Genomic DNA, 15378 nt, shown 5'->3' with positions numbered 1-15378 from the left:
ATAAATGCATCGAGGAAAGAAAATGGAAGGATGGTAAAATGATGTCGAACGAGTTTAGACTCAGTCCCTTACAAGTTTCATTCCAATCTTGCGGAGGAAGAGGCAGAGAGCTCACCACAATCCCTCAATTTTACGTTACAAACAAGAAAAATATCACAGTTTTGAAACACACATACACAAAGAGAGATTCTTTCGTAACTACAAAATAGAAAAACAAAACTCCAGTTGCACCGTTTGGTGTCTTTTTCAATTCTCATCCCAATTGGTGTTCATTTCCCCAATTTTGACCCTTTGTGATCCTTTTCTCAAATCTAACTGTAAGTTTCCGTTTTGGTTTGATGGTTTGTTTCTTAAATTTGCGTGCTTTTTTCATTTGGGTATCTTCGGTTTTGATTTGATTTTGGTGTGTGTTTTCAGGTTTTGTATTGAAAGGGTAGAGTTGTTTGGAATCTGAGAAAAAATGGGGTTGTTTTCTGGGATTTTTCTGGGGATGGTACTCGGCATTGCATTGATGGCTGCGTGGCAACGTATGATGACGTACCGTAGCGCCAAGAGGATTGCAAAGGTATGGTGGTTTGGTTTGTTCTGCTTATTTCGAATTCGGGTTTTTGATGATCAATGTTTTGGAAAGAAAAATTATGGATTTCATTGTACTGGGCAATGTTGAAGAAAAGTTGATGGATTAAGAAAAGTTGATGATCAATGGAACAGTGAGTGAAATCTTTGAATATTTAAATGAAAATATGGAAGATCATTAAGGGGTTCATGCAATGGCTAACGATAACCTACTGGTGCCTTTTTTTTTATTTTTATAATTTCATTGTGCTGGGCGACGTTGAAGAACAGTTGATGAATTTGAAAGATGTAATCAATCAGTGAGCGAGTGTTTGAATATTTGAAAGAAAATCTTGGAATGGCTAATGATAATCTAGTGGTGCATTTTAATTTTTTTATTTTTTTTATTTTTATAGTTAAAGTATGTCATTCATATAGAAGATGTGTAATCAATGTGAGAAAGAATCATAATAGGACACCAGTAGAAAGAGTATGCTGTTGTTAAGAAATTAGATTATTAGAGTAGATTCAAGTAAACCATTATTTCAATTCTGAAAGTAATTATTAAGTTCACCAACGGTTACATTTTTGAAAACTCAAATGACAAAGAAAGACAACAGGTTTGTCTATATATATTAACTATTCAGAACTGATTTACTTCACTTGGAGAGGTGCTGGTGAGTCCAATGTCTAGGCATTTTTCTGTTCTCTGAACAATCAATTCCAAGATTGAGTGTCCCTAAGACAATACCCTTACACTCTGAAGCTGTGCACCTTCTGCTTTACACAGACTCATGTTTGCTCCTGTTGATTTTTAATCCTAAAACATCAACTTGTCCTGTTTCCTACGACCCACGCATTACAGAGCCTTTGTAACAGCATAGATCTATCTGGTGTAGTGCATGTCAACGCCGGTGAAGTGGTCACGGCAAAGGAATATGATCTTTGCCTCTGCCAACTTATTTGCAGCAGGCGACGACTACTGTCGTCTTCTTCCGATGTACCATGCAAGGCTTTGACTTGACACCGTCAACACTACTGAAGAAGTCGCTTTGGCTAACGACATGCATAATTTTTGTAGCTAATTTTTGTACAGTTTGGGAAAGTTGTTGGAATTTGCCTAATTTCTTTTGTTGAGATGGAAATCGCCCACGATTAAATCACCAAGGATTGGGTTTCGTCAACACTACTGAAGAAAAATTATGGATTTCATTGTACTGGGCAATGTTGAAGAAAAGTTGATGAATTAAGAAAAGTTGATGATCAATGGATCAGTGAGTGAAATCTTTGAATATTTAAATGAAAATCTGGAAGATCTTTAAGGGGTTCATGGAATGGCTAACGATAACCTATTGGTGCACTTTTTTTTTTTTTAATTTCATTGTGCTGGGCAACGTTGAAGAGCAGTTGATGAATTTGAAAGATGCAATCAATCAGTGAGCTGAGTCTTTGAATTTTTGAAAGAAAATCTTGGAAGATCATTAAGAGTTTCTTGAAAAGGCAAGAACCATTCCAGTTTTGGGTTTCCACCCCCTGGCCAAAGTTGCATCCAAACACAGGAATATTTTCCATCCCCCTGGTTCCCTTTGCATTCCGCTGTTCCACAATCCAATAGAGCCTACATATGATTTAAACTGAAAAATTACACTCGCCAATGAGTAACAAAGTGTAAAGAGGGAAAATTGTAAAATCAGGACGCAGATACTTTCAAATTGATCAACTTATCGTTATGTTCAAAGTTCAAACCAAGTAACTTTCCTTTTTTGAATAATACATATGTCTGGTGGGTGCATGTGTTTTGTGTGTCATCTTATGTTTTCTTTCCTTTTCTGAATCCTGCATTGAGGAATGATAAAATGAATTTAGAATTTCCATTGCCATAATCGGAGTGGCATATTAATTTTGAAACAAGAAATATATCTTGGTCTGGAATTGTCAGTCTGTAGTTAGATGAAGTACACATCTATAAGTGCATAGATGTAAGTCTGTGTGAAACAGCGCAGTGGTCTATTACGAATAACATTTAAACCAGGAACCTTTGCTAATAACATTTGACACTGTTATCTCTGTTATGAGTTACAAGTTTATCAGTCATATGTCTGTATCCTGTGCACTGCAGCACTAACAAGACTCAAGGGCACTTCTGGACTGAACACGTTTATATTTAACAAAAAAAAGTGTATTAACCTGTAAAGATATATATATATATATATATATTATTTTATTTTCCTTATCTTAACATTCTTCATTTTTCTTTACAGGCAGTTGACATTAAGCTCCTTGGGTCCCTTAACAGAGATGATTTAAAGAAAATTTGTGGGGATAATTTTCCTGAATGGATATCTTTTCCTGTATATGAGCAGGTGAGAGTCCTGTCCGTTATTGTGATTACTTAGCTTTCTACAGAAGTGATTTGACACAGCTCTCCTATTATTCCAGTTAATCCGTATATATTATTGGCAAAGCATCAAATGCAGCTGCAAATTCAAAATATAGAAACATTGTCTCTTGTTTCCCAATTGATTACTGTGCATGTGCTCTGTGTATGACCTTCCTTGCATGCCTTTTCAGGTGAAATGGCTAAACAAGCAGCTGTCCAAACTTTGGCCATTTGTGGCAGATGTGAGTAAACTTTCACACATGTTATATGTTTGTCTGATATTCTACAACAATTGTGAGGTGTTGTTTGTTGAATTTTTTACTAAACTTTCTATGTTATGTCTCTTGATGTTTCCCTTATTTCTGTAGTATGTTATTTTTTTCACACAATATTTTTAATTGTAATTTTGATTAGATTTATTTATTTATTATGGTATGATACAATATTGTTTCCTAGTTCTAACACCCCAGTAGTTGTTCAGTTTGAAGGAGGAAAAGAGAGTATGTTGGATCTGATGATTACGGGGAGACACTAAATTCCTTCAACCAGTACCTATCAGATTGCTGTTTCTGATAACCCATTCCTTCATTTTGTCATGTTTATTCTCATCAATTATAACCACATACTGAGGTGATATGAACATTACTGTAATATATGGTTATGATCAGCCTACTTGTCCTGAATCACACCTTTTAGTTGTATTTCTCCTCCTTTCCCTCAATTAATTTAATTCTCACCATTTTGAGATCTGGGGAAGATTAGATGTATGCAGCTTTACCCTGAGTTGAGAGGCTGTTTCTGTGATAAGAACCTGAAATCTAATCCTTATGTCTGGAGAGAACAACACATTTTTTCTATATATGCAAAAAAAAAAAAATGTGCCTGTTCTCTGCAACGTGCATCTTTCTTTCCTTAGGCTCTAGGAGACCTTTCTTTTTTGGTTTTCTTGCAAATCTGTGCTTCAGAAGAGTATTCCTGCATTGCTTAAATTGCTGACTTTATCTTGATTTGGGTTATGTTTACTTTTAGGCAGCAACATTGGTGATTAGAGAATCTGTTGAACCGATATTGGAAGAGTACAGACCAGCTGGAATTTCTTCCTTGAAGTTCAGCAAGCTGTCCCTTGGAAATGTTGCTCCAAAAATTGAAGGTATTGATCTATATAATCCTCTTCGTTTTTTCCCCTGCTAAATTAATACTGCACTTAAATGTATAAATTCAGCTGAGGTTGATTTGTCATTCAATTTTGACAACATTTCTTTTAGGCTGCTTCATATGTAACAATTTTCTGAGACTTTATCTAAAAGCAGGTTATCCAAATTTTTTATGTCCATTTTGGTTTTATTTTTTCCCTGTTTATGTTCTATGATTAACTGTTGTTTTGTGCGTTGGGAATCCTTATGCCCAATACTTTTTGTCTCTTATCCTTTTATTTCTTATGTGTCTCAATTGGTTGGAGAGGGATGCCTTCATTTTATCGTGCATCCCTTTGGTCTGGCTATGCTATGGGATTATGTTTATTTGTGGCTTTTCTTTGGATCTCTCTTCTCATGAGTAAATTTTATAACTAATATTCAAAGAGATTGGCCAGTTTTGGTGCATTTTTTAGCCACATTGGCTTATTGCTTTCCTCTCTCTTTTTCAATATTCTTCCGCCTGAAGTACATTCTTATTTTTTTGTTTTAATATGTTCTTTTAGCAAAATATAATAATAATTGAAGATAAAATTTTCAGCATTTCTTTGTCATGTTTTGCAGAGGAATCTGTGTAAACATATAACACGAAAAAAAACCAATCCTCAACTATTACCAAAACTTCCATGAGTAAAAACAAAATCCCATCATTAATTGCAGTCCATAATATGAAGAAACCTCAGTCTTTTCTGAAGAAATACATTTGACCATCAACTCTTATTTCCGTTCATTTTAGACTTGCTTCGTGCTCTAGCATGTAACTTGTACGCACCAATCCATGTCTAGATCTGCTTCAGGGACTTAGGGCCATGTTGAAAACTTGTAAGAGCATTTAAAAAAATCATTTTAATCTGTCACACCCAGCAAAAATTTATATCTAAAAGTAATACAGTCCAGTCTATTATATCTTTTCCAAATCAGGGAAAGCAATTATTGTGAGATTCAAGATTTAACATGTCTTGAATCAAGCATAATGAAATGGATAGATAAAAGATGGAGTTGTGTGCGGTTTTAGGATAAATCTAAATATTTTAGTTCTGTCATGTTATTGACTCCTTGACAAGCGTACCAAATTGTACAAGTAGTATTAAAATGGTAAGATTGAGTATTGAATTCCATAGGGATTATGCTTGTACTTAGAGTTATACAATTAGTGATTCAAATCGAATCTGGTTCATTGATAAACTACAAGTATACTAAAATGAATTAATTACGAAGCAAGAAACATGTAAGAGGGGGACTGCAATTAGAGTGGGACTGCAATTCACGCTATTTCCACTTGTTGATGAATTCTAGAAGATTAAACACTGCAGTCAAAGGAATACATATTGAAGACGCTTGGAACAATGACCCCACAACAGTGAAAGAAGAGGTCCTCCGCTTCTTCAGCAACAAATTCTGTGAATCTGATCACAGCAGACCAGTCCTAGATGGAGTCAGATTCCGTGGCATTAGTCAGCACCAAAATGACTTGCTGGTGGGAGCTTTCATTGGTGAAGAAATAAGGGCGGCAGTATGGGATTGCGGAAGTGAAAAAAGTCCTGGACCAGATGGCTTAAATTTTAAGTTCATCAAACAGTTCTGGGAGGTTCTAAAGCCTGACATCAACCGTTTCATTCATGAATTCCATGCAAATGGGATATTCCCGAGGGGCAGCAACACATCATTCATCGCCCTCATCCCAAAGGTGAAAGACCCACAAAATCTTAATGAATATAGACCTATCTCACTAATAGGTAGTATTTATAAGATTGTGGCAAAGCTCCTGGCGAATAGATTGAAGAAGGTATTACCAGGCATAATTGATGAGAGACAGTCTGCATTTATAAGTGGAAGACACTTGTTGCACAGTGTGTTGATAGCTAATGAGACAGTGGAGGAAGCAAAGAGGCAATGTAAGCCATGTTTGGTATTCAAAGTGGACTATGAAAGAGCATATGATTCAGTTTCATGGGCTTTTCTATCATATATGATGAAGAGACTTGGATTCTGCCCTAGATGGATGTGTTGGATAGAGGGTTGCTCACATCTGCCTCAATTTCTATCTTGGTCAATGGTAGCCCCACAAGTGAATTCATACCACACAGAGGAATAAGGCAAGGAGACTCACTAGCGCCTCTTCTATTCAACATAGCTGCTGAAGGTTTAACTGGACTGATGAGAGAAGCACTAGATAAGAGTATATTCAGCAGCTTCCTTGTGGGGAGAAATAATACACCTGTCAACATATTACAGTACGCAGATGATACCATATTTTATGGGGAGGCAACAATGCAGAATGTGAAGACAATTAAATCCATTTTGAGAAGTTTTGAGATGTGTTCTGGACTAAAGATAAATTTGGCTAAGAGCAGCTTTGGGACAATTGGGAAGGATGAGCAATGGTGCATTGAGGCGGCTGATTACCTGAATTGTAGAATCTTGTCCTTGCCTTTCACATACCTGGGTATCCCCGTTGGGGATAACCCAAGATGTAGTGAGCTTTGGGATCCTCTGATCAGAAAGTGTGAGAGAAAACTAGCCAATTGAAAACACAGACACATATCCTTTGGGGGGAGAGTGACTCATAAATGCAGTCCTAACAGCAATTCCTATTTATTTTTTCTCTTTTTTCAGGGTGCCTTAAAAAATAATAGCTAAATTGGAAGCCATTCAGAGAAGATTTCTTTGGGGAGGAGGATCAGAGCATAGGAAGATTGCGTGGGTCAATTGGAAGATAGTATGTCAACCAAAAGACAAAGGTGGCCTCGAAATTAAAGACATCAAGATATTTAATTCAGCTTTGATGGCGAAATGGCATTGGGACCTCTTTCACAAACAGGAGGAGCTATGGGCAAAAGTAATCAACTCAAAGTATGGTGGATGGAGGGCATTGGAGGAAGGCATAAGAGAAAATCATTAATCCAAATGGTGGAAGGATTTGGTTTCACTTCATCAGCAGCAGCAGAACCTAGTAATCAAACGGGAAACCGCTTGGAAGGTGGGTGGAGGTGAAAAGTTTAGATTCTGGGAGGATCCTTGGACTGATAATGGTATGCCACTAATGGAGAAATTTCCAAGGTTGTACCTCATATCAAGCCAACAAAACACGCGCATTATGCAAATGGGGTGCATCAACAACAGTGGATGGGAATGGAAGCTCACTTGGAGGAGGGATCTATTTGACTCCGAAGTAGAAATGGCGGACATTTTTATTGGGGATATTTCAAAGCAGCAAGTTCAGCCTCATAGGGAAGATACCTGGATATGGAAGCATGATCAAAGCGGGAGCTACTCAACAAAAAGTGGGTATGACCTAATAAGGAGAGAGCTAACGGGGGCAGACCATGACTCTGATTTCACGGACCTATGGAAGCTAAAAATCTCAAGTAAAGTGGCTATGTTTGCATGGAGGCTAATCATGAATAGACTACCAACAAGGATGAACCTTAGAAGACGGCAAGTGATGGTAAATGACTCGATGTGCCCACTATGTGGATTGCAGGAAGAGAAGGCTGCTCATTTATTTTTCAGCTGCAGCAAGTCCCTACCTCTATGGTGGGAGTCGTTCTCCTGGGTCAACCTGGCAACAACATTGCTGCAAAACCCTAGTGACCACTACCTGCAGCATTCAGCAGGGACAGCGGAAGGAAAGCTGCTTACAAGATGAAAATGCTGGTGGATTGCCCTAACATGGACAATCTGGAATCACAGAAATAAAATAGTTTTCCAAAATCATTCGTTTGATGGAAGTAAAATATTGGATGAAGCAATTCTCGTACTCTGGATGTGGGTCAAATCCATGGAGAAGGACTTTGCCATACACTTCAACCAATGGTCTTCTAACATAAAGGAAACATTCAGTAACTAGGAGGGGAAGGGTGATGCTGTAATTATGAATTTTCATACATATTAGCTTGGGTCTATGTATACACGTGAACCAGCTATATATCTACTCCTATATATGTATCCCTAGTACCTCTGGTACTATTTATTATTAATGATATATTTATTTTTGCTGAGCAAAAAAAAAAGACTAGACAATACCATTCTATCCCTAAACATGGATTACCTAGATGTTCTTCCCAAGTTCTTAACATATAAACATTTTTCAATATCTATATCCTAAAGCAGTACATGGAAAGAGATGATCAGATCACAAGCATGTGAATGAACACAAAGATGAACAATAATATCAATATCATATTAATAGATAGTTTAAAATCATTACATCAAAGAGAGTTCAGTTTGCAGAGCTCCCAACAACAGGTGGTTTTAGTCTCTCATTGTCATGAGAGACTTACAAATATAAAAGTGGGATGCAAGGGAAGAAAATGGAAGAGAAATGGATTTAAACAAATCAGCCAGAGCTCAGGAATTGATTTCCTTCAACAATGGCTTCTTTGCTTCCTTGTTCCTCTGCTTCTTATTGGTTTCTTTGTTCTCAAGGAAACAATTGTTTCCTTTCTTTTTATATGTTTCACCAATTGATTGTTCAATCAGAACTTTCTTGTGCGCTTAGTGTGATACTTGCGCTGAGCGCACATGTCCAGTTGAATCAAGTGGTCATAAGCTAAGCACAGGATGCGCGCTTGCTCATGACAGCTGTCTTCTAATGTAACTTCTTGCACTAAGTGGCTTGTTTGGGCTGGGCGGTTCTGACTCGCTGAGCAAGTAGGTCGTGTTACTGTGATTGTTTTGCTACTAGAACGTACTGTACCAACCCTTGTGCTTGCCAAGGCTGCTTAAATGGACCAAAATATGCAGAGACAATTGTTGAGACTAAACAACAAATTGAATCCCATAATCCAATTGCATTTGCTCCCAAGATTGTTCAGCCTACCACTGATATTTCTTCAAATATGGACGATGAAAATCTGACAACGCCATCATCGGCAAGGCACAAAAGCGGTTGCAATTACAAAAGGTCAATGTGTCTGAAAAAATATTGTGAATGTTATCAGGCTAATGTTGGATGCTCTAGTGGATGCCAATGTGAGGGATGTAATGTCCATGGCAAGAAAGAAGATTATGTTGCATTTGAACATACTTCGAGTAAAGAAAGGGTGAGCAGTATTGTTGAAGAAGGATCAGCCCACACTTTTCACAATAAACTGGAAATGGTGGCTAGCAAGACTGTTTATGATTCACTGCCTCTCACCTATAACGCCATCATTGCAATGCTCTGATGCCATCATAGAGTTTCTAGACGAAGAGAATTGAGAGAGTGAGAGAGAGAGAATGAAGAAATAAAATATCATTTATTGACTCGAAGAACTTCAGGTTTACAAACAGTATATATAGACAATGCTGTTAGTCTCTAACAGAATTGGCTAACAACTAACTAACTACTTACAACTGAGTAGCTTCTACTAAGTAACTAACTAGCTTCCACTAGAAGCTAGTGGAGACTGCAGTTGAATAACTGCAGCTCCTTATAATACTCCAATACATGTTGATAATATTCAGTAAGATCAAACAAAATGTTATGAATTGCAAATTTTTTACCACCCTTATTGCTTCTCCCTTTGTTAATTTTTCTGTTGAATTGTTTTCATATATCAAGAATTAATACTTGCATATTTTCTTCTTCTATGCAGGTATTCGTGTTCAGAGTCTTAACAAAGGTCAAATCATAATGGACATTGATTTCCGTTGGGGTGGTGATCCCAATATTGTTTTGGCTGTTGAAGCACTTGTTGCGTCAATCCCTATTCAGGTTAGACTCACCAGTGTTTTTCAATGTTGAATTTCACATTCCTATAAGAATTTTTCATAATTTGGAGTGCTATTGTTTTTTGCTCAGTTGAAGGATCTCCAGGTTTTCACCATTATCCGTGTTATATTCCAACTTGCTGACGAGATTCCCTGCATTTCTGCTGTTGTTGTTGCCCTACTTGCCGAGGTAACTTTTGAGATGGAAAAATGAAGGAGGGGGGGGGGGGGGGGGGGGGGAGATGATGATGCACTTAAGTTCCAGTGTTTCACAATCTCTCATTTTGTGCTCTCCTGCAAATCAAGCAAAAAAATTGAATTATTTGAATAGACCATTGACTTGAAGTTGGATATGCATGCTTTCATTTGATGAGATGTAACATTCAGTTTAGTTGGTTAAACAAAAATCTGAAAAATGCAGATAATGGATCCCTTCATATTAAACATATATGTTTATCACATTGACTATCAGCTTCAGTGGTCTTACCAACTTATCATAGCGTGATGATTGTTTATAGTTTAGGTGTTTAATTTGTCAACCTAAGTCAATATTCGAATTGAATTCTTGGACTACTTTTATCAGCATTGCCTACTACACATGGTTATCTAACCCTCAAGTTAACTCTTACAGTTTTACAAGTCTACGTAGTTAAAATGAGTTAACTCTAATAAACTCTTTTTTGGGTAAATTCAGTAAACTCGCATAAACTCTCAAGTAAGTTAGCGAGTTAACGAGTTTGAAATCAACTATAATTTTTACCCCCATAGACCCCACAATGATAATATTTTACCATGACTCGTGATTTGAAGAAATTAACTCTTTTTAAAAATGTTCTCACTTTAAAATGAACTTATATATAATTTGGTCATTTATGTATTTTGATCTTATTTAGTACTAATGTACTGTTACACTTATTATTGTGATTTGCTATTTGACTTTATTATGAAGTTAAAATGTTAAATTATTGTTGTATTAAGAGTATTTTGTTAAATGTATATGTCATTAATAGGTTTTTTAATATTATTTTTTCTATTATGTAAACTCTTACAAGTTTACAAGTCAACTCTACTAGTAGTTTATGAAAGTTCTACGAGTTTACGTAAACTCTCGAGTTAGACAACTTTGCTACTACATGATAATTGAGATATTTTCACTGACTTTTTCATTAACATCTAATCAGCCAAAGCCTAGAATTGATTACACTTTGAAGGCTGTTGGTGGAAGTTTGACGGCACTTCCTGGAATTTCAGATATGATTGATGTAAGTTCTATTTTATGAACTTGCCCCTATCACCTTTTACTGATTTTGAACTAATACTTATAATACACTCTTTCGGCAATTTCCAATAGGATATGGTGAACACAATCGTTACCGATACGCTCCAATGGCCTCATAGGATTGTTGTTCCTCTTGGGGGCATACCTGTTGATACTAGGTAATGTGAATCTTATGGAAGTTTATTTTTTTCTTTTTTTTTCCTGTATTATATTTCTATCTGCATGCAGATCAAAACATGTGGTTGACTAATATATCTGATAAACAGTTTTTCAAATTGTTTGAAATTGCTGTAGGAATATTCCTCAAGGAATGAGCTTCTGTTTTATTTTGTTTCCTCTCCCCCTTGAAAAAGTAAAACAAATTGGTATTTAGGAACATGCCAATTTAAATGGTGATGCTCAAATACTTTACACTGCTTAAGCACCTTTGTTTTTTTGCAGTGAACTGGAGCTTAAACCCCAGGGAACACTTAGAGCAACTGTAATTAAAGCGAATGACCTAAAGAATATGGAAATGATTGGGAAGTCTGATCCTTATGCAGTGTTGTATATTCGACCACTGTTTAAGGTTAAAACAAAGGTTATTGATAACAACTTGAATCCTGTTTGGAATGAGGTATTTGACTTGATTGCGGAGGACAAGGAGACCCAGTCACTCATTGTCGAGGTTTTGCACAACTAACTTTCTTTTGTGTCACTCATTCTGTTATAACTGTTATTTATTTTATCATTAGTTGAGATGCTTGCAAACTGACCATGATACGACCTGATTGTGATATTAAAAATTTACATATACAAAGTGATGAACAGATTGAGGCAAGAGGATTCTTGCTAGGTGAATGAAATGGTGGAATGCTTCTGGTGTTATTTTTTTATCAAAAGGTGCTGCTTAAGCTTAAAGGAATATTATACAGCTACTTTCAAACCTTCATAAGCTAAGTGTTGTAAAGATAAGAATGTTTCAAGGAGTGAATGGACTTGCAATAAAAAATAAGAGAAAGTAGGAGTAGCACCCATGAAAGAAAAAAGAATGGTAGAATATTAGAATTACACTTAATAAAGGTTTGGCCATGTGCAAGTAAGACTTGTAGATGTCCCATTGTGAGTAGTTGTTTAGATGGAGGATAGCCCAGAAGTTAGAGGTATAAGATCATGAATAACTCAAAGTGAACTATTTAAAAGGACTTTGGTCTAATTGGCCTCTCCTTAACTCTTTTTTTTTTTTGACATAACACTGGACATGTGTGATATATGTAGCCAACTCTGTCTAGTTGATACTTTATCTTCTCCCCCTGAAGGTTTATAATCTGTTTTCAGCCTACACCTGTTAGTATTTTAGTTTGAAATCTTCAAATTTTCTCCTTCTAACTGCACAATCCTTATTAAATTGTTTGTGTGCCATGATTGATTTAATAAAACTATCATAAATGATTTTTCATTCATGGATCTGGAAATAGGTTTTTGATAAAGACATTGGGCAAGATAAGCGATTGGGAATAGTAAAATTGCCACTTAATGACTTGGAACCAGAAACTGAAAAGGAGTTTGAATTGAGGCTGCTGTCATCACTTGATACACTGAAAGTGAAAGACAAGAAGGATCGAGGAACCATAACCATAAAGGTATAAATAGACATGCATTGATTTGTTTGCATTTGGCTATGATTAATAGATGTAAATTGAGTACCCCCCCCCCCCCCCCCCCCACCCCCGCTTTCTTTCCCTCTACAATTTCACTGGATTAAAAGTCTTAATCTCATTGGAATTTTAGATCTTTTATCACCAATTTAACAAGGAAGAACAGTTGGTTGCACTAGAAGCAGAGAAAAATATACTAGAAGAAAGGAAGAAACTTAAAGAAGAGGGAGTTATAGGAACTACAATGGATGCGCTAGATGGAGCAGCCTCGGCAGTTGGGTCCGGTGTTGGAATGGTTGGTACTGGTGTTGCTACTGGTGCTGGACTTGTGGGGACTGGAATTGGTGCGGGAGCTGGACTTGTGGGGACTGGAATTGGTGCGGGAGCTGGACTTGTTGGCAGTGGAATTGGTGTTGGAGCCGGTCTTGTTGGCAGTGGCATCGGTGCCGGAGTTGGTTTTGTCGGCAGTGGTCTTGGTGCTGTTGGTAGTGGACTGAGCAGAGCAGGAAAGTTCATGGGAAGGACAATCACTGGGCAAGGTAGTTCTAGAAGGAGCGGCTCAAATACTCCTGTCAATGTGGAGGAGACTGGTGGTGGTGCAAAACCTCTGCAGTAATTCCTCCATTGGGCACTGCAATAGTAATGAAATGACCTTGAATGTTTAGTTTAAGCTTTCACAGTAGATATTTAATATTACCTTTGTTTTTTGTTCTTTTCCATATTCTGAGGCTCTGCTGTTATTGGAAATAGAGTGAACATTTGTAGAAATGTCACATCAGTTTTAGTTGTATCATCTTTTCCTGTAATTGTTTCACAGGGACATGCAATAAAACTTGCATTGTAAAAATTCATATATTTCAGTGGAAATCAAGTGATTCAAAACAAAAAATATTGTTGCACATATGTTGTTATAACTAAGGAATTCCCTTTGTTCATGGCTTCTGCTTCTGTGACTCCAACCACCTCTGCAATCCCTATCAAACTATGTGCTACTATTCGTTGATAATCTTCGTCACTGACACCTCCTCCTCTTTAATCGAAGAGCTTATTTCCTATCTCAATGCATCCTTTTGAGTCAAACATGTTGGGTCTTTAGACTACTTTTTTGGTACTGAAGTAAAGCATGTTCAGGATGGATCACTTTTACCGTCACAAACCAATTACATAACTGACATTTAATAAAAGTTGGCATGTATGAAACCAAAGGAATGTCCTCTCGTATGGTGGGAACTAGGAAGGAGTGGACATTCCTTGTTTAATTATATTTGTAATCATTGATACGTACCATGCATGTCATTAAACTACAAACTATCTCAACAGAAACAAGCAAATAATCCCAGCAATAACCATGAACAGAAAATACTTTAGGCTAGTAAGTTAGAATTCCACAATACTTCTACAACTATAACAACACAAAAGAAGAATATCTAAGAAAACATACGACAAGTTGTGAAAGGGAATCCAAATCACCAGAATGCTTCGCGAGTGCCTTGGGCAAAGTTTCCTGATATATTACAAGAATCATATAAGAACCCTTGATATCCAACGAGCACTCAAACGCTCCAATACCATGATATTCCAAGCATATTTCATATGCAACTATAAAGTTTCCATACATTTTTCTGGATTGATACTCCTAGGTTTCCCTTTTTGGTCTCACGTGCGCAGCTGCAAACAATAGCATGCTTAGGAGAATGGTTGTTCTTGTGGTACTGGAGCGTTTAAGGCTTGGTGGATTTCAATGGAACACCCACCACCCGGGTAGGCAAATTTAGACATTGTTTACACCATGTGTCTTCTTTGGACTCACAGGTTAGAGAAGGTGGTTGAGATTTGAAAGAAGGAGTCTGTTGTGAAGAGGGAAGGTAGTATTGATATTACTGTGTTTCAGTAATTAAATTATTGGAATAGAAGGAAAAAGAGAAATTAAGAAACGATGGAGAGGCTGTGCAAACAATGTACGTTATAGCTAGCAATAATGGAGCATGCATGCAATACAGCAGAAGACAAAAATTTTAAATAGAAGGAAAAGTATCACTATTTGGAAATCAAGAAGACATAATTATGAGGAGACCCCATCATGAATGGTGAAATTTATTTGTGTTCAGTGTATCAGTACGTACCTATATGCCGAATATAAGCATAAATCACGTGTGTGTATATATATATATATATATCAGCCTTTTTTATGTCTATGCCAAACCATGCAATGTCACCAATCTATGAAGCACAGGTGGCATTCCCTGTTTACGGTACTGCACAAGGATAGCGACGGGGATGGGATGGATACAGCCAGGGAACGTCGTTGACTTATTGGGAACGACTAATCAAGATGGGGATGACAACTTCATTTGTGGGGATGTATTAGGGACGTCGGTGTTTTAGAATCCAACGAAGGTGTGAGAAGGTTCACAGAGGAATCTGCGAAGTCTCATCGGAACACGGTAAGAGCTAGTGAGTCAGAAAATCAAGCAACACTTCCTGATGCAGAGTTGTAATATGTCTGCTGGTAGAGGAATGTTGACTCCTTGGCAAGCGTACCAAGTTGCACAAGTAGTATAAAACGATAAGATCGAGTATCGAATTCCATAAAGACTATGCTTGTACTTGGAGATATATGTATATCTAACGATTAAGCAA

At 37.0% G+C, this 15378-nt stretch overlaps 1 protein-coding gene across 1 annotated transcript; it reads left to right on the top strand.

Annotated features, from left to right (window-relative positions):
- Nucleotides 1–13637, top strand: LOC114395033 (synaptotagmin-5-like). Its single transcript, XM_028356721.1, has 12 exons — nt 1–317; nt 418–565; nt 2817–2918; nt 3127–3177; nt 3965–4085; nt 9708–9826; nt 9914–10012; nt 11004–11084; nt 11174–11259; nt 11543–11768; nt 12559–12723; nt 12872–13637. Exons 2-12 carry the CDS (start codon nt 461–463, stop codon nt 13352–13354), a joined length of 1638 nt encoding a protein of 545 aa, XP_028212522.1. The 5' UTR covers nt 1–317; nt 418–460; the 3' UTR covers nt 13355–13637.
- The last annotated feature ends 1741 nt before the right edge of the window (nt 13638–15378 follow it).

Source organism: Glycine soja, chromosome 18 (genome assembly GCF_004193775.1).
Source record: "Glycine soja cultivar W05 chromosome 18, ASM419377v2, whole genome shotgun sequence".
NCBI classification, from domain to species: Eukaryota; Viridiplantae; Streptophyta; class Magnoliopsida; order Fabales; family Fabaceae; genus Glycine; species Glycine soja.
The sequence above is the reverse complement of the archived record's forward strand: the minus strand, read 5'-3'. Positions and strand labels throughout refer to the sequence as shown.